The sequence below is a fragment of the Gopherus flavomarginatus genome, chromosome 22 (genome assembly GCF_025201925.1).
Source record: "Gopherus flavomarginatus isolate rGopFla2 chromosome 22, rGopFla2.mat.asm, whole genome shotgun sequence".
In the NCBI taxonomy this organism is placed as follows: Eukaryota; Metazoa; Chordata; order Testudines; family Testudinidae; genus Gopherus; species Gopherus flavomarginatus.
The window spans coordinates 8,570,580-8,597,375 of NC_066638.1; the positions used below are offsets into that span (position 1 = coordinate 8,570,580).

Genomic DNA, 26,796 nt, shown 5'->3' on the forward strand with positions numbered 1-26,796 from the left:
TTCAGAGATGGAAAGTGGTTGTGTTCTTGCCAAACTTGGTGGGGCTTTGGGAGGACTAGGCAGGACCCATTGGGAAAGGGGGAGGGAAGCAGAGAAAGGATTACAAGTTGTTTCATGGGCCGTGTGCTGGGTAATAGCATGAAGATTCCATGCTTGTAAAACTGAACTGGTTCTTTATTAAGAGGACAGTTCACAGGGAGGCTGCAGCCAGCATTCTAGCCATATGGCCACAGACTGACTTCCAGCTGTCTCCTCCAAACTCATCCTTCCTGCAACCCACGTGCCTCCCTCCAAGTTCATGTTACAGAATTAACACTTAGCTCCTGGATGGAGCTCAAAGTGTGCTTAGAACCATTCAGTTACCCTCACACACCCCTGGGTTTGAATGGGGAGATTATCTCCATTCTGTGCTTTGGGAAACTGAGGCATCTGCCCTACTTATCCCTGCTAAGGATAATTCCACTATCTTCCTCTCCCCAACACTCACAAGGCTCCATGGTCTTCCATCCTCAGACAACAGCCCTTCCTCAGTAGGGTCTTCTGTGCCAGATGAAGTCATAGGCCCATGCCCAGGGCCTCAGCTCCTGGAGTCATGTGATTATTGTATCAGAATCTCAGCATTTATTAAAAAAAAAAAGACATAAATGTCTAGTCCCTGTGACTGGGAAGGAAAGTGTGAAAACATGACCCAAGTGTAACCCGGGCAGCAACGTATACCTGAGTCTGCTGAGAGCCTGGAACATGAGTTGCCCATATGCATCTCAATGGGGTGTTAACTCCAAGACTCCCTGCCACCATTTCCCCAGAGGGCTCAGTGTGCATCAGGAGTGAGTAGCAGGCCCAACCTGCCTACATTCCAGCTGCTGAGGTAAGTACCGAAGGGCCTCTGCCAACGGGGATGGGGGGCACTGCTGCTGCTCCAGACATGGAGGGTGAGGAGATCCCCTGCTGCCACTCCTGGGTGGGGCAAATGAGGCTTTTGGCACTGTCCCTGCCTTTGTGGGGTTGGAGGGGAGGCGCCCTGCTGCTGCAAGTGGGCCCACAGGCGTGGGGCCTTGGGTGGGGCTCAGCTGGAGAAGAGGATGAGCTGGCCATAAGGGAGCCTGTAGGAAGTGGGGGGTCATGTGAACAGTTGGGTCAACTCTGCCTCTCCAAAAACTGCTTTTTGGTAATTGCCGGCCCCGTCCCATCTCGTCCTGTCCCTCTCCCATGTGAGTTAGGAGCGGAGCATAAAAGGAGGCAGCAGGGGAGAGGGATGAGGGGGAAGTGGGTGAGTGGTGGGAAAAGAGGGGCATAAGGGGGGATCTGGAGGAGTCGAGAATAAATCCTCCCCAGCCCATCGACCAGGTTTCTAAAGCTCTGCAGCGTCTTTCTGTGGATCCTAGTTACCGGACAAGGAGTCAGGACTCCTGGGTTCTATGCCTGGCTCTGCCCATAACTCACTCACTTCCTGGCTTAGTTGCCTCAGTTTCCCAACCTGTAAAGTGGGAGTGAGCATTAATCCCGCCTTTGGAAATGGCTGTGTAGCCTCATAGCCGGAAAGTGCCATAGAAGAACTAAGCATAAAAAAGTAAATGCCCAATTCGTTTCCACTAAGCTTCTGGCAGTTTGGGGCGCCGGGGGGCTGGGCAGACACACACTGTGGGCCAGGCAGGAGTGTGTGTGTGTGTGGGGGGGGGGGAGGCCGTGGACTCTTGGATTATTGGTTCCATTATCCCAGGGATTAATTTGGCCTGTTGGTTGTCCAGGGTAGGTGCTGTCTCTTTCCTGACTCAGGTGACATCTGAATGCAGATCATCAGTAAGAACAACAGGCAGAACCATGGAAAATGTTCAGCCAGGTACCGGAGCGTGCCGTGCTCCCTGGGTCAGAGCTTGTCAGTGGTAATGCTGGGTCTCAATGATCGTTTCCTGTGGCGATGAAAGAGCCTCAACTACTGACTCTCCTGTCTTAATTCTAGTTTAGTGGTTACCATCTTCCTTCAGTTTCTACTGGTGACGTGAGTCTCCCATGTAGTTCAGTTGCATTCTCAATAGCTGCCATCACCTGTGGAGAGGGGCTGGGGATACACCCGTGTGCAGATCAGGGGAGCAGAGGCAGTGGAAGGAGGGTCAGAGTTTTCAGAGCCTGCAGAGAAGTTGCCTGATCAGGTTAGGGGCTGGGCTGAGAGGCGCAGTACAGATTTCTGGAAGCTGCAAGAAAAACATGGTTCTATTTCCCACCCATAATGTTGCAAGGTTTCTGTGATTATCACAAATCCCTCAGTGAATCAGTTGCTCTGCTGGAAAATCCAGTTTTGCCCACCCTCTGAGTGCATCGTGTTTCCTTACGGCCCGTCCTCTCGCCCAACTGACTGGCAGTGGGCACGCAGAGGTGTACCCATTCCGTCCAGGATGGCGCAGAGGAAAGGGGAGAGCATTTTTTCAGTTGGGAGGGGGGCAGAGAATGGCGGGAAGTGGTTCATCCGTACTGGCTATGCCCATGCCTATGCCAGGTGAATTGAGACTAGGCGTCAAATGTACCCATGGTGTAAATCCATTGAAGTAATGCAGTTACACCAGGGATGAATCTGCCCTTGGATGTGATTCTCTTCTCCACACCAGTGCAATTCCATGGACTCCAGTGGGGTTCCTTGTGCTTTTCACCAGTGAGCGAGCAGAATAAGGTTGCAAGCAATCGAACGGCTTTGTGCCACTTTGCACCAGCTGGGAACCCGGCCTGAAGTTTTGCCAGGTGGGAACTGCTGCTTCTGGAGCTGCTGCAGCCCTTTGCACGAGTGCAGCCAAAGCTCCACTATTCCGAGCGGGCCGCATTTCACACTCGCTTTGCACTGGTCTAAGTGGCCACACGACGTGGAGGGCAGGAGAGGATCAGGAGCCTATTTTGATGCAAGCAAAATGTGAACATGCCTTCATCCTGATCTCACACCCACTTCATATCGAGGAAACGCCACTGATTTCAGCAAATGTCAGCTGATTCACAGCAGCGTGAGAGCAAGCCCAGTCCCCCCTCCTCCACCGTCCTGCCCAGGGTGGGTGTTTCGCTGACGTTGCTGGCGTGCTCAGTATCGGTTCATCCCTTCCAGCAAAGGCGAGTTGCCATACAGCTTGTGCAAAGCACAGCTCAGAAGCCTGTAAGAGCATTCTTGACTCGTCACCCAGAGCCCACCAGCACCTTGAGATGATTAAAGTGCAACCGAAAAGGCTCCGGGGCAGCAAGTCCTGAGGGTGGATAAAGGTCATGTGAAAGTATGAATCCACTTGTGTTTGCCTGGAGTTCATGATGATGAATGAGAGAAGCTTCCACTGAAGCAATATTCTGCTAGGTCTAGTCGATGGCTGGTTTGTACTGACTTAAACAAAAACCAAACCAATTAATTCAAACGTTTTTGACTTATCCTCACTTCCAGATCAGAAAAATGCACCCACAGCTGTCTGTTCATTTTGAAAGCTTGCTGCTTACATTGCACAAATTCTGCAAGTGCATCACACTGACACATGCCAAGACCTGACTGCATGACAAATTGAAGTGCTCTATCCTCAGAGAAGGAACATCACAGAAATGCAAACTCTTCCCCACATTGCCCTCCCAATGTGCCCCAATCCTGAACGCCACTGAGCTAGCTATCTGTAGGCTGACCAGACAGCAAGTGTGAAAAATCAGGACAGGGAATGAGGGGTAATAGGAGCCTATATAAGAAAAAGCCCCAAATATCGGGACTGTCCCTATAAAATCATGACAATTGGTCACCCTAGCTATTTGTACCAACTGCTAGGAATAAGGTCAGTCTCCCACTCCATGGTTTCTTTGCAGAGTGCCGATAAGAATGTTGTCACTTTCATTGCTTTCCCTTGTATCTTTCAATTCCATGTATCTTTCATCTACCCTCCTCACCCTAATTTCATGTCACTGTAGGTTTATTTACATGTAATTTGTCTCTTGCTATGGGAAATGTGATCTCCTAAAATCCCAGACCGCCCAGGGCTTTGCCGGAGAGATGAAATTTACACGACACTGGGCCAGGGTAGCATACTCTCTGGGGCAGCCTGGCCATTATGCCCGCGTATGCTGTCATTTACATCAGTGCAAAGTGGGTACCAAACGGGGCCCTTTTGGGGCCAGTCTCTGAGCTGGAGTAAATCTGCATATTTTCATTGACTTCAGTGGAGTTTTTTCCTGATTTATGACTGTGCGAGTAAGAGGAGAAACAGGTGAAGATAGACAGGTGCATTTCCAAACCTCTGATCGAATGCTCAGTACTGGACAGCTGCTCCTACTCCCACCTCCTTGTGGTGGTGTTGATTAGCTGAGACTGCTCCACACATGCTGCTATTATTTATTATTTGTATTATTGTCAGGCCTAGGACACAGCTAGATTTATTTCGTGTTTACAGGGAGAGAGTGCACCTAATCCAGCAGCACACATGCATTCTAAAAGCCAGAGGTCGAAATGGAGGATAAGGGGAACCGCAGTTCCAACCAAGACAACTGGGGATAAAAAGCAAGATATAGATTACTGCCAGTATACTGTGTTTCATGTGACTGGCCAATATATGACCAGAATTTATCAGTGCCAAAGATACATGACCACTAATTACATAGGGTAAAAAAGAATCAAACAATATTTGCATGAATTGTTCAACTTAATTGGAAGATCTTAGGTCAATTTCAGCCTAATGATCACCTTTCAGTTTGCAATATGTGCACAATACCAGTCGCAGATGCCAGACTATAAGGACAGTTAAAGCACGAGGGCTGGGGACACCATAGCTTGCCCATGCGTTAGCGACTGCACGGCTGGTTTTGAATGAGGTTCAGTCTTTGCAGAATTTCTCCAAAATATGGGGGCTCTGATGCCTACAGTACTGGAATCCACTTGTTATCAACATTGTAGATAAAGGACTGTTTCCCTGGTACTTCTGGCAGATAAGTACCTATAACGAGAAAGTATCCGAGGGGGAGCCATGTTAGTCTGGATCTGTAAAAGCCGCAAAGAGTCCTGTGGCACCTTATAGACTAACAGACGTATTGGAGCATGAGCTTTCGTGGATGAATACCCACTTCGTTGGATGCATGTATGTATTCACCCATGAAAGCTCATGCTCCAATACGTCTGTTAGGCTACAAGGTGCCACAGGATTCTTTGCTGCTATAACGAGAAAGGTACATAAATGAGCTAAATGCACATTTCAGATTATTGACTAATGTAGGAACTATGGTGTCTTGTTTGCTGGAGGCGGGGGGATAAGAGAGAGGGCGATAAACTCTTGATTGTATTTTTCATTGGCTGCATAGAGCATCTTTAACAGAGGTGAAAGTAAGCCGGTCCGGTATAGCGGCAAGAGCCAGGACTCCGTGCCAGACCAGACCAGCTTCCGCGGTGGTGATTTAAAGGGCTCGGGGCTCCAGCCGCTGTGGGGAGTCCCAGGCCCTTTAAAGTGCCACCAGAGCTAGGGCAGCCGGGCTTGGGTGGGGATTTAAAGGGCCCGAAGCTCCACAGCGGCCAGAGCCCCAGGCCCTTTAATTCACCCCTGAGCCCTGGGGCTCCCAGCTGCCTCTGCTGCTGGTTGCTCCAGGGTGATTTAAAGGCCCTGGGGCTCCCAGCCACAGCTGGAGCCTCAGGGCCTTTAAATCTGGAAAGGCCCTGCCTCTTCCGGTTGAAGCCCCGTCCCTGCTCAGTTTAAGTTAAGTTCTTTAAGTTACTTTCACCCCTGATCGTTAATAAATAATGGCCAGATTCCTATACTTTTATTCATACCAAGCTCTGCCACTGAAGTCAATGGTACTGCATGAGGAGTAAGGACATATTCAGCATGAGTAAAGGAGATGAGAGGAGAGAATGCTAGTCTCCCTGCTCTGCCACAGACTTCTTGTATGACCTTGTCCAAGTCACTTACGCCCAGATTAGCATTTAGGTGCCTAACACCCACTGAACAATCAACCTTTAAGGATGTGGGCCTCAGTCTCTCTCTGCCTTCGTTTCCCATCAGTACAATGGGAAGAACAGCATTTCCTTACCCCACAGGGGTGCTGTGAGCATAAATACATAACTTGTGGGGAGCTCAGATACTATGGTAATGGGGCCATATAAGCACCTTAGATAGATAGTGAAGCCAGCCCAAGGTGGCCCACAGTGTTGAAAGATTTAGTGAAGACAGCAAGATGTTTTTTTCCTGCTTGAGTATCGCCTCAAATTTGTATGACATGTCAATTCAGTGAGATAAAAGCGAGCCGCCTTGGCCTCCTGGGCTTTCGCTAATATGCATGTATCTGCTATTACATGACAGAGGTATGGGCAAGCCATGCTTTCATTAACATCCTTATTAACGTGCATTGCAATTAGAGATGAGACTGGGTTATGACACTGGGATCTAGTTCCAAAGTTTGCCTCAGATCCTGTGTTTGGACCTTTCTTTACTATTTAACACGATCCAAAGTTCACCGTGATTGTTTTTTGTATTGACTGATTGTATCTTTATTGGTGGCTTTTAGGTTAAATGGTAAACCAGAAACCCTGGAAATATTATTAAATATCTGGCGTCCTAAAATCCAGACAAGTACTTTGTATCCAACCATCCTTTAATATGGCTACTGCAATAATATAGCCCTACGAATTTAACTGTGCGGTGTTTAGATTGTTCTTTTCCTGATGTCATTGTTCTTATAAGGTACATGCACAGCACCGCAAATCTGTATTACATGCAAGTCGTACAGTACTGAGCCATTTTGCATTACATATTAATAGTGCACATGGGCTAACGCTACTTTAGATTTCATTGCAGGGAGCGTTGCCCCAATGAAGTTTTTTTTGTGACTTCAGAGCTAGCGGTAAAAGGTTAGAAAGAATGGGATCTGATCTTTTCTAACAGGGTTGTGGCAGGGTTGAGTGGATTTGTGATTATGGGAGGTGTCCTGACTTTTCACAAGTTAACAATGCACGTGCACGGTTTTCAGTTTAATACAATGGGAAGGAAAAACTTTTAGACTCTTTTACTACCTTCTGTTGAAAGTATTTCTAGCCCCGCTCACTTCATCTTTAATTCATTTTTAATCATCCTAGGAGATTCTGGGCCAGATCCTCAGCTGGTGTAAATTAGCACAGCTTCATTTGCTTCAATTAAGGTGCATCAGTTTACACCAGCTGAAGATCTGGCCCAACATCTAAGAAGTAGACCAGTATTTAGGGACATCAGCATTTATGCCCAAGCACTTGGCATGCTCAGCGTTTGAGATGTAATATGGACAATGGTTATCATGCAATCCTTTAAGAGAATCGGTCCCTCTGTTTCTGCTGCTACAAGACCCCTGCGGAAAATGATGGCACCATTTTAGCCTAGTATGACATTCCCCATTAGTCTGTGGATGTACAAATTCTACAGATGAATAAAATCATATACTGTACTGTAAATAATAGCAAAATTGCTATTGTCTGCTTTCCAAACCAGGGATTCATCTGTCAGAGGGACTTAGGGTCATGTTTCTTGTATTGTTTACTTCCTCGAATACACCTAACTTACTCACTATATGAAAATAGTGTTACTCATGGCAATTATTATTAATTGCACACAGGGCACTCAGGACCAGATTCCACCAGCCTTGCTCACCCTCAGCAGTTCCCTACTCCACACGCACCTGCAGAGTGAGGAGAATGTCCGGAAGTGGTGGCAGAATCTGGCCCTTTGTTTGTCCCCTGCATGTTAGCAATCTTAATGCCAAAAGGGGCAGCTCTGGATCCCCAGCGTTGCTGAGCACACGGGGAGATGAGCGGGCCCTTTGGGACTGCGTGTGTGAGTAAGGACTGCACAATCTATTCCTCTACATGCACACTGGATATACGGGTAGGTAATTAGAGCAAAGTGCATCATACTCATGGGAATGTTAGTACATTTAACCCATGCGTCTCTGTGAGTAGGTCCCTCCTTCTACCTTCTCCAAGCATTTTCTGGATACAATTATGGGACCCGCTTCATCTCCCACATGTGCTGATGTCAATCAGGAACAACTGCTCTGGACTCAGCGGAGTTACACCAGTGTCAGAGTTAGACCAGAGGAGATTCAGGGCTATGATGCCCTGTAATGTTGCTTTCCGCTTGGGCTATGCAAACGCTTTGCAGTTTCATGAGTCAGCTTTCTTCCTTCTCCTCTAACTGCTTCCTCCCCCCCACCCACCCCGCCCACACAGGGCTTTAAGGCAGCACAGGTAAAACTTTGGTTGTAATAACAAGAGTTGAATGGTAGTTTTTCAGATACAACATAGCTCCCATAAGCTGTTTGTCAAACATGCTGACAGTTGGCGATACCTGAATGGCAATTGCAGTGCAAACATCTATGCTTTTCTCAAAATATTTTAAACAAACGGTCTAGTGATCCGACCGCAGGGCTGGGAGTCAGGAGATTTCGGTTCTAGTTCCAGTTCTGACACTGAATCTCCATGTAACCTTGGACAAGTCACTTAGTTCCATGTTTACAACAGAAGTTAGGTGCCTAAAGATGCAGTTAGATGCCCTACTGGGATTTATAACAGCTCCTAAGCAGGCTAGGTGCCCAAATCACTTAGGCATTTTGGTAAATCCCACTAAGGCACCTGGCTGCATCTTTAGGTGCCTAGATACTGTTGTACATCTGACCCTTAGCCTTTCCATGCCTCAGTTTCCCTATCTGTAAAAAGGTGAATAATACTGCTTAATCAGTTATGGAAAGTGCTTTGAGCACTATGTAAATACAAAGTATTTGTCTAGATATTTATTTTTACCTGGCCCAGGTATCCCTTGCTGAGCTGTGTCCCCTCTCCACCGCCCCGTGTTTGAGACAAATACAGCACTAGAGATGTAATGCTTTGGTGGGCCTTCGTAGTCCACTACTTCATATTGCCCTGGCCCAGGCAAAGGTGGATTTTTAGCTGGTGGTATGGCAGGGGCAGAGAAATTCAAGTTTTGCTTTCGCCTATCAGAAGAAAAGAGAATTGAGATACATTGTAAGTTGATGGGGTTTGAAGTTTGAGCATAAAAGCTGTGATGTCTAATGGTGTTAGGTGCTGATGTTTCAATTAAATTCAAGAGGTGGTAAGTGCTCTAATCACATAGGATCCTTTGAAAAATCACAGCTAAAAGCTTTAAAGAATGACCTAGAAAAGAACTATCCGGAGCCTCTTGGATCACACGCCTTGCAAATCTGGGTACATGTACAAAGCTATGTATCAAGTCTCTTAACTTTATTGCAAAATAGATTGACTCGATGATGGGCCTGATCCTGCTGCCATTGAGAGCAAGGGCCATATGCTCAGCTGGTGTAAATCAGGGGAGTTCCCCTGAAGTCAATGGAGCTGTGCCAGTTTTTTCCAGCTGAGCATGTGGCCTCATATGCGTAAATCAGTGCTTTAAATGGGAACTAGGGTGCACCTACACGGTACATACATGAGTAGCCCTTAGCACAGGCAGAAATAGCAGAGACCATGAGCCACAGCTTCGGTGAGTTAAGACACACCTGAAGGGCGTGGCTATGTACTCACATACATACCCTCCCTGGCTCTCTGTTCACCCACACCATCCCTCCCCGTTTACACTGCTGTGTTTAGCACTGTAGTGTCCTGCTGCCTTCCAACTGGTGGAGCCTTTCCCCAGCACAGGAAAAGACCCTGGCAGTGAGGAAAGGCTCTGGCAAGGGGGAGGCCACAGGGAAAAGCTCCTCTAGCTCCCTGCTGCTGGAGCCTTTCACCACTGTCTCTTCCCCGCCAGCCCCTTTCACTAACACGTGAAGCTACAGACTGTAATGGGCTTTTCACTGGAGCATGTAGCTACAGTACCTGACAATGTAGTGTGGCCACAACCTAACTTGGGCATCTGGACATGGATCATTCTGATGGTTGCTGATGATGTAGATCAATGATCCTCTCACTTGAGGGTTAATTTAGCCCTCTGTGTTTAGCACACGCCGTCTGGCATTAATTCTCCCTCCCTACAGCTTTCCACTCTTTTCACAAAACCTCTGTGGTAAGATACACCTGCCTGTGTGCAGAGAGCAGCAGACTTGCCCATATACTCCTCATACCTTTCCCTGGTCAAGAATTTACTGTTGATCTTAATCTTATCTCAGGCAAACCAATGTCACTGTCACTGGCTGGTCATAATAAATCTACTTGAATAACCTGCTGATAGGTGGATTTATCTGCCTTTCCAGAATGATGCCAAAGGGGAAAGAAAGGGGCTTTTCCTTTTCTTCCTTTATTCTGTTTTGGCCTGAACTGAAGGAGCAAGTGCTTGAAACCTTGCAGGAAGAAGGCCTGTTGTCCACCTCAGTTTTGCAGACTCAATGAAGTTCAGACAAGCATCTAAGCTTTATTCAAACAGAGATGTGGGGTCTATTTCCTGTTCTGCCACTGGATCATGTTTTCCTCAGTTTTCCCATCTGTCAAATGGGGATCATATATCATACCTACTGCCCAGTGGTTGTGCGGTATTGATAACAGTTTGTGTATTTTGCTTTTCAGTGTTATCAGCCCACCTCCCCTTTCAGGCAAAGCAGCCTGATCTTTCACTTCCCAAGGGAGCCATCTTTTACCCCAGCTGTAAACCAATGGCAACAGAGGCAACCGAGTATGGGCTTGACTGTGCTATGGTGGAAGAACTTTGCAGAGAGCCAAGTGTGAGCTCTTCTGCTGCAGCTGCTAGACCCTCCTGCAATCTGATGTGTTCACAAGCAATGCCTGGCAGTGAAAAGCATACAGGTTAGGACTCACATGGAAGGGGTCTTCTTTGCTGCTTTAGGGGGGTTGCTGAGCTGATACGCTGCAGGCCCTGGGCTTATTGTGTTCACCTTTGTTTCACGATGAGTATTTGATCTGAAGCAAGACACTAGAATCCTGGGGGACTTCTTGACGAGGGAGTCATTGATTCTGTAATGGCCTGATAACATGACAAGAAAAGGGATGTAAAAACCAAACCATGTCTCAGCTATTGCACTGGGGTAGGCATAAAGGGACATGAGTCAATGAAAGTGAAAGGAAACAGCACAACAGGGTGTTTGGAGGGGAAAGCATTTCTTGAGATGATAAAAACTGCTTCCTGGAGCAACTTATCCCTGGGGCACAGAAGATGAGTGACTACTCTAGCAACTTAATCCTGAACATGGGAGCATCCAGGGTGGACATACAGGTAGGAAAATTAGCAATTAAAAAACCAGATGAGATGTTGACTGTGAACATCATTTGCAGTGACGCCACCAAATGTAAAAATGACTAGAGCCAACCATCCTCATGCTTCAGGGTGTAAACTTCCTGAGGCCAGGAAGAAGTTTCTTTCTATGGTAGCACGACAGATTTAGGTGTATGATGGTTGCTACGTCACACCACTCCCTGAGCACCTGGCACCCTGGAGGGAGCCCGAGTATGTTCTGGCAATTCCCATAAGTTCCATAAATCTACCAGGGGTGTGACTATATCTGGATGGTGCTTTAGTAATAATTCTCAGGGGCCCATCCTGTAGAACTTAGAAGTGTCACTTACTAATATGCAAAATGTCATACTGGGTTGAAACCAGCAAGGTGCTGCACATCCCCTGTGATATACTGGGTGCCTGGGTAGCCATGGATGTCAGTGACGGTGGTGAGCATCTGATAAGATCTGACTCAGACTCACAGGTGATGCCTTTCCTCCCATCTCAACAGCTCACTTACATGGAGAAGGCCATTTTTCTGTTTTATCAGTGCTTAATCCTCTTGCCGTTTTGGACAAAAACACCGCCCGGGCACATAGGTTGTTCCTTTGCTTGCAGAAATCTAGACAGGCCTGTACAAAATGAAGTCTCCATGAATTCCTTTGAATTGACTTTCCTCCTGGGTATTTACTAATGTAACAAAAACTGGTTTTTTAGATCCAGTCTCCATGGTGAATCAGAACTGCTCTAATGATACAAATGTACGCATTATTAGGGCCAAATGTTCAGGAGAGTGCACTGGTTTTCTGTGTCTCAGTTTCTGATTGCTCAACTTGTGAGGGCTAATTATCAGAGGTTCTGCCGACCAGCAGTTCCCACTGAAAATTTGGTTGCATTTGTTTGGTGGCTGCAGCCAGTCTTTGCTGCACCAGCTTGATTGTAAAGTACCTGGCCTCATTCACATAACCGAATCAAGCATGGCATTTGGAGTAGTGGTCCCAGTACACCCAAAGGGTAATCTGCATGATAGCACCTGTAAGAGCATAAACAAACAGTTGCAACTTTGCCCTTAAGGGTCGGCTAGAATGACAAAAATGTAGCCTCTAGTTTTCTACCCAGCCCCAAATCACTCTTCAAAGAGATCAAGTCTATCATTTAGGGGTTAATCTTGCATGCCTCAAAGCCAATGGCAAAATTCCCATCAACTTCAATTGGATCAGGCTAACTTTACCAGGCCTGCTCCATCCCGTGGAATCCGACTGATTTCAATGGGCATTGGTTTAGCCCTGCTGCCTACACAGTTCTGCAAAACTGAGATCAATTGAAATTCAACAGTCTGAAAAAAAATAAATTGTTTTATGCAGTGGTCGTGCAGCTGTGTTGCTGCCAGGATATTAGAGAGACAAGGTGGGGGAGGGAATATCTTTTACTGGACCAACTTCGGTTGGTGAGAGAGACGAGTTTTTGAGCTGACTGGGAAGCTCTACCTCAGGACTGGGAAATGTACTCAGGCCAGGTCTACACTACAGACCTAGATTGGGACAACTATGTCACTTGGGGGTGTGAAAAATCCACATTCATACTGACCTAACCCCCACCCTGTGTAGACAGCACTATGTTAACAGGAGAGCTTCTACTGTCAACAGAGCTACTGCCTCTTGGGGAAGTGGGTTAACTACGCTGGGGAGAAGCTCTCCTGTTGGTGTGGTTGTGTCTTCACTAAAGCGCTACAGCTGGGCCCCTGTTCCTGAAGACAAGCACCTCAGAGTGTCACAACTAAACTCAAGGTGAACAGATTGTTAAGCATGAGTAGTTAACACACATTTCAAGGGACTATTCACAATGAAGTGGCCACATAACACCCCTCCAGTCATAGGGGGGAAAAGAAGTCGGGGGAGGGAAGGCAGCTGGGGCAGGGGTTTTTAGTGGGTTATAGATTGTTTTAATAAGCCATAAATCCAGCATCTCTCTTCAGTCCATGATTTTTAGTGTCTAGCAAAGTTATGAATTTAAGCTCCACGGCTCGTCTTTTGAAGGGGGTTGCAGATTTCCTTTGTGGGTGAGTGCTGAGAGGTCAGAAGTAGAGCGAGCACTGTGTGAAAAGTGTTTGCCCACAGGCGATGTGGCGTTTTGTCTTTTATCATTTTCCCCCTGTGAGTTCATTCAGGAGTACGGTCATTGTCTGGGTTCGTCCACATAGTTGTTTTTGGGGCGTTTAATGCACTGGATGGTGTACACTACATGTTGTGACAGGCTGAATTTGGCCCATACACTGAAAACATTATTGCATACAGTTTCGGACACTGCTTCAGCTTTATTTTCTGTTGCAAGCCTAGGTTTTATCAACACTTATTAATTTCAGCTGAGATTACACCTAAGGCCTGATTTGCAGTCTTAAGGAAAAACTCCTCTTGCCTTTAGTGGGAGTTTTGCCTGTGCAACGGATTGGGCCCTCTGCTGCTTCCCAGACCGTCTCTTTGCCTATGGTCATAAATTATCACGCGCTGCCATCTTTTAAATGGATTGTTTCCTGTTGTGCTTCTCGAAGGTTAGACACAATCCCTTACAGTAAATCACAAGACAGTAATGTATCCAGGAAGGTTAATCCCAGAAGCAAATTCTTACAATGTTAGAAATAACATGCTATGAACCCATTATACTAGGATATGTCAAATAAATATGACCTGCAAACTAGCTTAAACAACAGAAAACTTGTAGAAGCAGATCCTTGTAGCTGGAAGGCATTGTAACAAAGTCCAGTGTCTTAACCAGAGGCCGTCTTCGGGAAAGTCGGCCTTTCCGCAACAGCACAGTCCCTATACTGGTGCATTGGTTCAGAATTCACTCAGGGGAAAGGGGGGCAGTGCACAGAATCACCAAAATCCCGTTAAGTCAGTGGAGCTGTGTTGGTTTACACCAGCTGAGGATCTGATCCATTTATAAACAATGAAGAGACATGATCATTGATTCTGACCGAGCCTATAAATGTATCACATCAGTGGAAACTCATTTCGAACCTACAGCCATGCCACCTTAAGTGGGGAGTTAGTCACGTCTAAAGCATTGAGGAGAATTGAGCGTGGTTCGTACCTGCGTGGGAGACAACCAAGGAAAATGGAGGAAATGCTTAAACTGGCCTAAACTGTTGCACGGTGTTACTGTGAGCTTTGAGACCAGACACATTCCACCCCAGCATCCCACTGGATGTTTATCACACTTGAAGTGAGTATATAGTGTGAAAAGACCCTGGTGAAAAGAGCATTGTGTCAATATAAGAGATTCTTTTGCTAAGTGACAGACGCTCAGGGAACTAAGCAGACATGGTTTGCAGAAAAAATTGCAGAGAGAAAGAGTTAAAGTAACAATGATCTGACAGCTGACAAATAAATCAGCACTGGCAAAGCACAGAGGGAACAGTGAAATCCATGACCAATAGATATAATATTTTGATAGGCAGCTATTCATAATGCTTCACATTTCTTTAATAACTTCCTTTCAAGAATTTGCAAACATTCATGGAGTAAGACTTACAACACCCCAGTGAAGCATGTATTATTGTCACCAGGTGACAGATGGGAGGAGGAGGAGGAGGAGGAGGCACAGAAAGGTTAGTGCCTTACTCAAGATCACACAGTGAGTCGTCACTGGCAGAATCAGGAACAGAACCTCAAGGCCAGATCCTCAGCTGGTGTAAACTGGCAGAGCACCATGCAAGTCAGTGGAGCTATGCTGATTTACATCCGTGGAGGATCTGGCCTCTGATTTCCAGCCCTGTGTTTCATCAGACCACACATCTATTAGAAATAAAACATAAATTGTGAAATCCTGGCTGCATTGAAGGCAGCCGCAACACTCCTGATGAATGCAGTGAAGTCGGGATTTTACCCAAGGGATTCTGTGGGGTCTTTCGACACCTCAGGTTATATTGTAGTGGGAAGACAGAGGGTTGCTGCAGTGGCAGATCCTGGATACCTACTGGCTGTCTCAGTGACCCATGTGCTCCAGATTCACGGTGACTGAGACAGCTCCCTGCACAGGGGTCTTATCTGCTTTCAGTGAAGAAAAATGGCACAACTTTCATTGACTTCAGTGGAGCAGGAGGAAGCCACAGGTGCCCAAGGAGAAATGCCCTTTCTTCTCCTTGCACACCCTTGCTGGGCCAGCCATGCTCTAGTCCATACAGGATTAAACACAGTACAATGATTTCCATATAATTCCCCATATATCCCTTAAAGTTAGTTTTACATTGGCTTTAACCTTCTGAGTTTTGCCCCTTACGTTGTATTGGTTGGGCGCTGGGGTGGAGGTTTGCTCTCTCCTCTTAGCGATTGGTTGCTGAAACATGCTGGAGTTTCCAGTGCTGAAATCTTGCTTGGATTGAAATGCCAATGAGAGGTTGTAGGCATTTGCGGCAGGGTAGCTGGGTTTTCTGTTGTGTGGGAGACGAGCATCCTAGAAAGAGACAAATCAAAGAAATCAATAGCAGCTGAGCAGCAGTGCTGGAGGGAGACTGGTGAACAGCTTGGATCCAATCTTCGACCTCTGGTCTTTTACATATTGTTATAACTGGGTAGGGGATATCCTCTGTATTTTACATACAGCAGAACACCACTAAATTGCATGAATGGCTGGGAGTCCCATTGCAAGGGGTCTGATCCTGCCAGTGAGGTGCTGAGCACCATTAATTCCCATTGGCTTCACTAGGAGAAGATGCTCAGCAGAACACTTTGTTAGTGCATTAGATTATCCTCCATTGTGATGGTTTGAAAATGGGTTTAAAATCCTGTGCAAAATTAGATCATTAAAAGGACTGAGCAGATTTTCTTCTAACTCGGCTTATGATTTGTAACTCACTGAGATTTAAAGAACTGACTTGGTTGTCACTAGCTTTAGCCATTTTCAAGCTAGGGGTGAGCGCAACATTTCCAGTGAGACCACGTTCAGGGGAAATGTGGGGTTTTTTCTTCACACTTGCATAACTCAAACACTGCTCAGCCAATTTTGCTCCAATTTTCTACTCCGAAGGAAAAAAAAAATCACCTTTGGATTGAGATCAAGCTTAGAAAACTTTAGCCGCAGAGGAATTTGTTTTAAATGTTATATGAGCAACTGCAAAAGAAGGTTAGAATGGAGGATGGAATTCAGCTTTAATTATAGCAATGTCTTCCAGTGACTGGTATAGGTGTAAGGTGCCCTACCCCTATTGTATCTCAGGCCCAGATCCTTCAGGGCATTTAGATACCTAACCCCAATTGAAGACTCTGACTTGAGGTGCCCTAAATTTAGGCAGCAAGAGATGAAAAATAAGATGTGATCATTGAAGGCCTGATGCAACAGAAGTCAATAGAAAATCCCTTAGGTCCAGATCCTCAAAGGTATTTAAGTGCCGAACTCCCATTGAAATTAACGGGAAATTAAATTAAATTGACTCCCATTAATTTCAGTGGGAGTTCAGCACTTAAATACCTTTGAGGATCTAGGCCTAATTGACTTTAATGGGCTGTGGATCAGGCTCTAAAATATACAACCTCTTTCCGTTACCATGGAAGGAAAGTAGCCCGTTCCTTTCTTCGACAGTGAGGTGCTGTTAATCTCTGCAGACTGGTGAACGACATTATAGAATCCTGGGCCTGGAATTTCATTCTAAGAAGGAAACATAACACGTTTAGCAACAATCATCCTTCTGAACACATTCAAAACGTTATTTAGGAAGTTTCAGAGCTGTGACGGCAGAACATAGGAATTGTCAGGCTGGATCGGACCAGAGATCTAACTTGTCCACTATCCTCTCTCTCAGTGGCCAGTACCAGATGCATCCAGAGGAGGTGCAAGAATGCCTTAATGGACAGTTATGGAATAGCCAAAAAGGGCTGATATTGCTGGGCTGGGGATGAGCTCACAGCTCCTAGGAAGTGCCCTAAATGGTGAGTGAAATCGATCACCTCTGACAGCCAGACACCCCGTCACTTGCATTCATGTGGCAGAGCTGTTTCTGTGAAAAGTGGGGGTGTGAAAGGCGAGTGAGGGTTCTTCAGCCTTGGTAGGCTGCCAGCCTAGGAGATGGAACTCCAAATGTAAACCAGGTTGCCATGCCCTCAAGCTGGAAGATCATCCTTGGCAAACAATGGCACTAGATGCTGGAGAGGAGGTGGATGCCACCAGCATTAATGTCACTGAGGGCTTGGCTACACTCGGAACTTCAAAGCACTCCCGTGGCAGCGCTTTGAAGTGCGAGTGTGGTCGCAGCGCCAGTGCTGGGAGAGAGTTCTCCCAGCGCTGCACGTACTCCAGCTCCCCGTGGGGTTTAGCTTGCAGCGCTGTTTACACTGATGCTTTACAGCGCTGTATCTTGCAGCGCTCAGGGGGATGTTTTTTTCACACCCCTGAGCGAGACAGTTGCAGCACTGTAAACCGCCAGTGTAGCCAAGGCCTGAGTCTTACACAGTGAACCACGCCTTAAAAATATTGTGTCTTCCATAATGTAACTATTGATATTCTCGTTATCAGTGAAAGGATCTAAACATTTTAAAATCCTACTAACACTTGGCCTTGATTATATCTGGTGGCAGTGAGTTCCACAGGTTATCGGTATTATTTATTATTACCATAGTGCATAGGCGCTCCAAATACGCACCAGGACGCCATCGTGCCAAGTGCTATACAAGCACAGAATGTTCATTGTGTAGACAATTATTTCCTTTTATCAGCTTTCAGTTTCACTGACTGGCCCTTGTCTTCACCTGATGAGAGAGCTCCTAATTTACCTCCTCTATTACACACATCTATCAGATCAAATCTTAATTTTATCTTCTCAAAACTAAACAATCCCAGTCTCTCTCCAGGACTAATCATGTTGTCAGCTATTTCTGAGCCCCCTCTGTTTGTGCTGCAGCTTTTATTTTGAGATAGGCTAACCAGAACTGAACAGAACATTCCAGGTGAAGGCGTACCCTGGACATAAATAATGGCATTCTCATATTTTCAGTATCATTTTCCATTCCATTCCTTAGACACCTGAACGTTTTGTAGTAAGTGTCGTTGTGCAATGAGCAGATGTTTTCATTGTGTCAGAATAATAATCTTATTTTAATGTGAGTCTCAAATTGCACAGAAAAATGAATATGAAATGGGAGATTGTTTCCTACAGGCAATTTATACAGACTGGGAGTTTAAAACAACTTCAAGTCTGAAATCTCACTTGTACATCTGACTTGACTGACTGAATTCAGCATGTGACTCAGCTCTCCTCCTGGGCTTTTCAGAAAGAGAACTGGGCGGGATTCTATTTATAGAGCAAAATAAACCAAAACCAGCCTTAGTTCTATGTGATGACACCTTAAGCTCTTGAGGCTCCGCATCCCGCAAAGTACTGAACACTTTCTGTAAAGTGCTGGGCTCCCTCTAATCCGAGGGACGTCAATGGGATTTGTGGAGGCTCAGGACTGTATGGGATGAGACCCCTAGAGAGAAATATAGCCTCACGTAAACACAAATGTTAGATGATTTAGGTATGTAAGAATGGAAATATCTGAGACTCCTGACCTCGGAGCGCATATCATCATCATGTGACCTTGTCTGTCAATTACCTGTGGAAACTATTTTGGATGGAGCACTGGGCAAATACATGAGACTTTATAAGCACATAAAGAGGTCCTGTCCTGTCCGGTTGCTGGTCTGAGGAGTGTACGCTCAGATTCAGACAGAGATATACTATACACAAGAGAAGATCGTGTGGGAATAACACAGAAGAGATGGGTTTGAACAGGAGAGAGACGGCAGTTGGTGCAGAGGACATCGGGAGCAATTCCAGCCACACACCCCAATCCTGCAATGAGCTACACCTGAGTGCAGGCATATCAACCTCTTCCATGCAGGACTCGGGCAACAGGAAAGAAAGTACAAAGCTGGGAGTGGGAAAAGGAGATAAAGGGAGAAGACAGGAGAGATGTGGGAGAGGCACAGGCAGCGGGAGAGGGTGTAGGAGGAATATATAAATAATAAAACCCAGCATCCAAGCAGAGTTTGCATTAATGGCGATAAGGCAAAGGCAAGTAAGGAATGACCTCATCATCATCTTAGGCTACCACTCCAAGTGGCCAGACTGGTACTCCAGTGGTAACGTGCTACCATGCATGACATCACATTTTGGGACCTGATCTAGGTCCCTTGTGCCACAGCCAGGAGCTCTGCAGGTCTGATCGGCCTGAGGAGCTAGAGATCCTAACCCTAAACCCTCATGGTTGGTTTAGGAATAGCATTGACAGGATCTCTTCACCTATAAGGCTAGGCAGCATGGTACAGGGAGGTATGTGGGGAGGGCAAGTTAGAACTCAGATACTAATGGGCACTTAAAGAGGCAGGACAGATTAGAGAGGACTGGCTGTGAAGAGCTTTGCAAGGACACCAGGTCAAATCTGAGCCTTGAGAATAGCGAATGAAACGCATTATTGATTGACAGCCAGCTGCTTCCTGTGTGCTGGTGGATACAATCTAGTTACTAGTGGGGAGCATCCACTATTTCCATCCACATCATGGAAATCCTCATAACAATGGGTCAACTCCAGTCTGACAGTCCCAGCAGAGATCCTGTATTCGCTTCATTCCGTTTTCCTTAAAGGAGATAAGGGGGGAATCCTGGTTCACCTCTCTATTACTCCAGTTTTATGTTGGTGTGACCCCATTGAGTTCAACGAGTGACAATGTTGTCCACTGGCTGTGGCACTGGACTAGGAATCCGATTCTACTCCTGGCTCTGTTGCTGACCTGCTGTGTGACCATGGTCAAATTACTTCACCTCTCCATTCATCCATTTCCCCTCCCACCCTATGTAGATTGGGGTGGGACTGCTTCTTACCACTTCTACATCCAGTACCTACCACAATGGGACCCTGATCTCACTTGGCACTACCATAATGCTAATAATACAAGTATAAAACTGGTGTCACAAAATGGGAATCAGGCCCTGAGTCTTTAGTTCTTATTTTTTCCATGTATAGTTCCACAAGACTCTGCCTTCCTTGTAAACAAGGGCATGGGAGTTACAGTGTGAATGGCCATGTAAACATTCGTCAAACTTTTCTTTGTAGACGGAAACTATAGGATGCACTGAGGATGGATGTAAGTGGTGCAGCTCCATTGATTTCAATAGAGTTGTCCCTACTTACACTAGACTTCAATAGGTCGCTACATGACTAATGCTTCCTGGATGGAAGATATATAGGGACTTAGGCACCTAATTGCTTTTTGTGCCTTTGAAAATCTACCCCCTACTCCCCCAAGCTGATTACATACCATTAGGCCCTTCTTCCTCCTTGAGATCATATTCTATTGGGGAGTATGGAAGACCACTAGGTCACGGTATTAGTTGATCAGAAATATTTTGCATACAACACCCAATAATATACATAAAAGTTCTAGTGGGGAGTGAATCCCTGTACCTGTAGCTATGTGTTAATGTACTCTATAGTGTGTAGTGCTGAAGTTCTGTGGAGACATGATCAGGCGCGTTTGGAAGGAGAAGCTCAGAAAGCAGCCCTAGAAAGAGCTAGTATTTGATGCAGTAACCTTTCCCTAGGGATAACGCTTAAGCAAAAGTCTACTAAGGTCTTGTGTCGCTTGTGTTTTGACCCACTTGCTGCTCCATCCTTCTGGCAGGAAATGCTTGGAGTAGAAGGGAGTGTTTTGTGGAACTACCTTAAAACTTTCAGAACTTTGCATTAGGTCATCTGGAACTCTTGGAAACTGACCAGACAGACGGCGCCTGCAAGAGGTAGTTAAGCAACGTCTCCACCTTGATCATTTCCCCTCATCTTTGGTCCTTGATGTCAATGGTTATTATTATTATTCAGGCCTGAGATAATGTGCTCTTGATATCGCTGAGATGGGAGAGACAAGCAAGAAGGAAGAGATCAAAGGCAGAATAAGAAAAAGAGAAGATACCAAATAACTCTCTGATCTACCCACTTGGAAAAGGGTTCACGAAGCTACAGAAATCCTCAACTGACTTAATTTTCATGGCATTCTAAGGAGCCATAGCAGTGTTATTCACCAGATGGAGAGCAGGGAACTTTCTGCAGGAGGCATGGAGACTCCTCCTCTCATCAGAAGAGGAAGTAGTTAGGAAGCTGGGCCCCAACAGGCCCCTTGCACACAGAGGATGGGTCATCTGTATTGGCTAGAGAAAATGAATTCATGTAGCTGTCTGGTTGACTTGTACAGTTTTACAGTATCTTACTGCTTCCCCCTTCTGGCCAAAGAGGAGTAGACATCATAGTCTTTAGTCAGTATTAGGGTGTTTATCCACAAAGAGCTCAGGATTAAAGAAAGAAGTCCTAAAAAGTTGGGTCATATTCTGCATGCATTTACACCAGTGTAAATCTGCACTTCATTCACTCCATTCACTTCAGTGGAATCATTCCTGATTGGTAGTGCTGTAAATGAGAGTAGAATGGGGGTCTCTGGTGGTCTGGCAGTATTAGAATCAATAAGAGACTAGGTGTAAATAATATTTAGGTTGGAAAACAAACTGGCAATTCAATTCAGTGATGAGACACAGTATCCTTCACACTTAGCACCGAAGATAGGGAGGCTGGAATGGAGAGGAGGAAAAAAAAAAGCACAAAAGCTATTTTTCAAAGGAGCCTAAGAGAATTAGGTACCTAAATCCTATCGAAATTCAGTGGTAGCTCCACTGGTATTGTACAGCGTAACTCAGGGGCAAATCAGGCTCTTGAGTGTTTAAAAATGTGGTTTCATGCAGTTCTTTATCAGCAAGGTCACCTGACTCTTTTTCATCAAACTACTTCAGCATTTTCCTAGCTGATTTTTAATAACACTTCTGTTTTGCATTGCTGTTAGTGGGTTTTTTTCCCCCAAAGCCTGATCCATGGAATCCTATTTAAAACTTGTATACATGCTGTGTGTCCAGTTCAACTTAACCAAACTTATTATAAACAGGATCACCAAGAGATAACACGAACATAAGATTTACAGCAAAGGTCATAAATCTCAAAATATTTCTACCTACCTGGTTATACTGAAACCTCTTCGCTTGAGAATTAAATCCCTTTTTTTCTGAGTTTGGGATCATTCTTGTCTGGTATTTATAAGGAATGGAGGAGACCTTGTAACCTAAAAGGTAAAGCCAATAAAAACAAGATCCTGAATGTGGAGATACAGGAAATATGTAACTGTAGCACCAGATTTCATTTTAAATTGGAAACAGAAATGAAATGCAAATCTATCATTAATGCAATCCTCAGGTCAAGAAATCATTTGTTTTTGCATTGAATTTCCCTGTTTTATTTAAGAAGTAAAGAAAAAACGATCGCTGCAGTACTTTAAAGGTGCTGCAGTGTCCATGAAGAGCTGCAGGGCTCACTCAGTGCTGCTAAATCACTTTTGCCACATCTCCTTATTTAGACCTTTGCTGAGACAGCCTGAAGTGGGGCATTTTAGCAGCCCATCTCATGGGCCTGATCCTGCAAAAAGCTGAGCGCCTTCTGGAAGATGCTGTGCACCCTCAGCTCCTATTGAGCACAATGACAGTTTAGGTTACTCAGAACCTCCCAGGAGACACTCAAGCCCAGATCCTCCAAGGTATTTAGTTACCTAACTCCCATTGATTTCAACAGGAGTTAGGCACCTAAATACTACTGAGGATCTGAGTCTCTGTGCTGTGCAGGACTGGGCTCAAAGGCCTTGTCTACACTGAGATTTTCTTGACATTTCCCACCAGTTCCTACTTTGGTAGCCCAGCTGGGAGGTCTAGAGGAGGCAGGAGCCAGCAGCTGCTGTGTTTTTACCACTGTGCCATCTGAGTAAAATGCTAGCTGAGGTGGTAAAACCGCCAGCATCTTGTCTACTCTAGAGCTCCCTCTGCTGCAGCCTATAGTGGAGCTGAACCAAGAGCAGAGCAGCAGTGAGAAGCTCAGTGTAAATACAGCCATGCTGCTGACAAGGGAGGAAGTGTTTTAAGATGATCTTTGAAATTAAAGGGAAGAGCAAAGAAGGGAAGAGATACAGGAGGTCTATTCTAGAGCAACTGCAGAGGGGAGAATGCTCTCAAACCAACAGTAGTGAGGGTGTGTGGAGGGAGAGGTGGCAAGTTTTGCAAGCAAGGGGCATGACTGTCCACTGCCCTGCACTTCGTGTCACCATTTACACAGTTGCACAGTGGAAGATTCTGAAGTGGTGTCATTTTATGTTCACCTTGCACTGGTTTAAATAGCCCAAGGAGAGCAATTCTGAAGTGGATTGTGAAATGACTGGAACTGGCTGTGGATATAAATTGTTCAGGATCTCACTTCCTATTGATGAGCTTCACTGATGCTGCAGTTTCAAAAAACAACATTTGTGGCTATTTTTTCCCCTTCTCAACGGCAAAGTGCTTATTATCCGATTCACATACTGTACCTCTTGACGCTTTCCCGATCTGCACAGCATCTGTTCCTTTGGTACTAGTAGCTACAGAAAAGGTCTCAAAGCAGGCAGCCATGTTACGCAACTACTGGCCACTGGCTGGAAATACTCTTCTTCTCAGGGTCACCATTTTGTTTCTAAAACATCAACTGGAAATATCAAAATGTATATGAATTTAGAAGAAAAAAAAACTTGCCAGAATTTCTAAACAAGGCTGGAATGGCAAAGATTTAATAAACAAGGGAACTTCCTGTTCAGATTATGATTATTATCGTATTTTACATTCATAGAGAATCTGTCACCAAGAATTCCCCGAATCCCTGCAATCCTGACCTCAGGGGGACTGCGGGGGTGAATGAAGGCTGCAGGTGCAGGCCCTGCACATAAATATAAACCATTCTACCACCTTTGGGCTGGGGTGACATGATGCCAATCCAGCTTCACAGCTGAGAGGGAGGGAAAGGATTTGACCAGGAAAGATTGAGGCAAAGCCCTGTTATTATGAGAAAAGCTCTGGGAATTTTTAATTTTTAAAGGTGCACATTGGCCCTCTGTTTTTAAGGTTATTTTAAAGATAACGCTGGAGGAGGAGTGTGAAGCTCAGGTACTGTGTTTAGTTGTAAGAGCATCTGCTAGGTCAGGTGAGAGGAAGTGTTGCACGCCAGGACTGGTTCTCAACATTTTTTCATTTGCGGACCTCCTACAAAATTTCAAATGGAGGTGCAGATCTCTTTGGAAATCTATTGTCTGTCTATATAGTTGAATTCTATTCAGTTTCCAGTCTAAGTCTTTCATGGACCCCTTAGACAGGTGAGCCCCGGATCACGGGTTGAGAACCACTGTGCTAGGACTCTCATCTCTGCTAAGCCAGAGGCGAGGAAGCATTGCATGCTGGGACGCTTGTCCTGCTAAGCCAGAGGAGGAGAAGCACTGCATGCTGGGACTATTGTCTCTGCTAAGCCAGAGGAGGGGAAGCATTGCATGCTGGGACTATTGTCTCTGCTAAGCCAGAGGAGGAGAAGCACTGCATGCTGGGACTATTGTCTCTGCTAAGCCAGAGGAGGGGAAGCATTGCATGCTGGGACTATTGTCTCTGCTAAGCCAGAGGAGGAGAAGCACTGCATGCTGGGACCCTGGTCTCTGTTGGGTCAAGGAAGAGGATGCAGTGCCTGCTGGGACTCTTGTCTCTGCTAAGCCAGAGGACAGGAAGCATTGCATGCTGGGACCCTGGTCTCTGTTGGGTCAAGGGAGAAGAAGCATTGCATGATGGGACTCTTGTCTCTGCTAAGCCACAGCACGGGAAGCATTGCATGATGGGACTCTTGTCTCTGCTAAGGCAGAGGAGGGGAAGCACTGCATGCTGGGACCCTGGTCTCGGGTCAAGGAAGAAGCAGCATTGCATGATGGGCCCTACCACCCCTGCGGTGCCATCCCTGCCTACCTGGCTGCCAGGGCTGCTTTAGAGAAGGACTCTGAGAAAGTTTACACTTGGTTGCCTAGACAACAGCAGAACCAGCTATTTTCCAATCATTTTGCTTGTTACTTTGGCGCTTTACATGCTCGTCCAATCACAGAAAGGCTTTCAAAATGGCATCTGGTTTGTTCCCCTAGTTAAGATGGTCCTGTACCATCACTTCCGCTGCTGCACATGGGTCTTAAGGCAGCTGAGCTCACCCCCGCAGGCCCTGGTACAAAGGGACCGCAGGGAAGAGTGGAGCAGCCCCTCTGTCTGCTGCCTGCTCTTCATTGAGATAGAAACACAACTTGTCAGGCAAAGCCCGGCCAAGCCCACTCCGGGTGATTTCAGACAATTCTGCAGACTGATCAATCTAAAGCAGAGGGGGGCAAACTACGATGGGCCACGGGTGCGTCCTGCCAGGCCCTTGAGTCCCCGGCCCTTCCCTGACAGCTGTAGCGCGCCGCGCCGCCAGAGCTCTGGACCGCCACTCCTGCCGGGCAGCGCGGATGGCATGGCTGGCTCCAGCTGGGTGGCGGGGCTGCGAGCTCTTGCTGCTCTGCGGGGCATGATAAGGGGGTGGGGGTTGGATAAGGGGCAGGAGATCCTGGGGGGGCAGTCAGGACAGGGGGTGGTTGGATGGGATGGAGGTTCTGGAGGGGCAGTTGGGATGGGAAACAGGGTGGGTTGGATAGGTGTGGGAATCCTGGGGGGTGCTGTCAGGGGGCAGGGGTGTGGATAGGGGTCAGGGCAGTCAGGGGACAGGGAGCAGTGGGTTGGATAGAGAGTGGGGTCCCAGGGAGCGGTTAGGGGCAGGGATCCTGGGAGGGGGTGGTCAGTGGACAAGGAGCGGGGGTGGGGGAGGTGTTCGATGGGTCCAGAGTTCTGAGGGGGGCAGTCGGGGCGGATAGGGGGTGGGGGCCAGGCTGTTTGGGGAGGCACAGGCTTCCCTACCTGGCCCTCCATACAGCTGCAATGCTGATGTGGCCCTTGGGCCAAAAAGTTTGCCTACCCCTGCTCTAAATGTTAACAAGGTTTTATGTTGGCCGAGAGGGGCTGAGTCTGCTCCTGTTGAGGTCAATGGTGTGTAGGGTGACCAGATGTCCTGATTTTATAGGAACAGTCCTAATATTTGGGGCTTTTTTTTATATAGGCACCTATTACCTCCCAATTGGCCCCAATTTTTCGCACTTGCTATCTAATCACCCTAATGGCATGACATCCACTAGCTGCAATTGTGCAGGCTCCTGGGCCAGATTTTTAAAAGCCCTCAGAGTCAGTTGGCCCAGTGGCTAGATGCTGCCCTAGCAATCAGGAAACCTGAGTTTGATACCTGTTGTGTATCCTTTGGAAAAGTCATTTTATCTTGATATTCTTTTTCTCCCTCCTTGGGTCTTCAGACTGTAAGCTCTCTGCCTCTTGCTATGTATTTCTACAACAATGGGCCTGATCTTAGAACCTCTAGGGGCTACTGTGATATAACTAAAAGCTCAGCATCCACATCTGTAGTCAGAATTGCTCATCTCCCATTTAGGCACCTAAATAAGAGTCAGATTTTTTTTAAAGTGCTCACCAGCACCCAGCAGCTGCCAAGGTGCCATGTTAAAAAAAATCTGACCCTGATGAAAGTGCTTAAGTGGGTAGTGAGTTATTTTGGAAATCTGCCCCATCGTGTGTAACATTGATATAATCAGGACACTTAAGACCCCTTTGATCATCGGATCAGTTAACAAGCATTAACGATTACTAGGATTATTGTTTTAGTATGGT

The 26,796-nt window shown here is 46.3% G+C and overlaps 1 protein-coding gene across 2 annotated transcripts in view; it reads right to left on the bottom strand.

Annotated features, from left to right (window-relative positions):
• Positions 1 to 4,347: 4,347 nt before the first annotated feature.
• STPG1 (sperm tail PG-rich repeat containing 1) overlaps positions 4,348 to 26,796 on the bottom strand; it is a 34,085-nt gene continuing 11,636 nt past the window's right edge. Inside the window, exons 1-9 of one of the 2 annotated variants that reach the window (XM_050932250.1) lie at positions 25,012 to 25,061; positions 23,565 to 23,719; positions 22,177 to 22,280; positions 16,692 to 16,793; positions 15,429 to 15,602; positions 11,671 to 11,782; positions 10,736 to 10,901; positions 8,753 to 8,943; positions 4,348 to 4,934 (exon numbers count right to left, since the gene is read on the bottom strand). In XM_050932250.1, coding sequence (XP_050788207.1) covers positions 4,858 to 4,934; positions 8,753 to 8,943; positions 10,736 to 10,901; positions 11,671 to 11,782; positions 15,429 to 15,602; positions 16,692 to 16,793; positions 22,177 to 22,280; positions 23,565 to 23,646 — 1,008 coding nt within the window. In that variant the 5' untranslated portion in view covers positions 23,647 to 23,719; positions 25,012 to 25,061 and the 3' untranslated portion in view covers positions 4,348 to 4,857. Of the gene's footprint in view, positions 4,935 to 8,752; positions 8,944 to 10,735; positions 10,902 to 11,670; positions 11,783 to 15,428; positions 15,603 to 16,691; positions 16,794 to 22,176; positions 22,281 to 23,564; positions 23,720 to 25,011; positions 25,062 to 26,796 lie in introns of those variants that run through there. The other variant, XM_050932252.1, reaches the window with a different exon arrangement.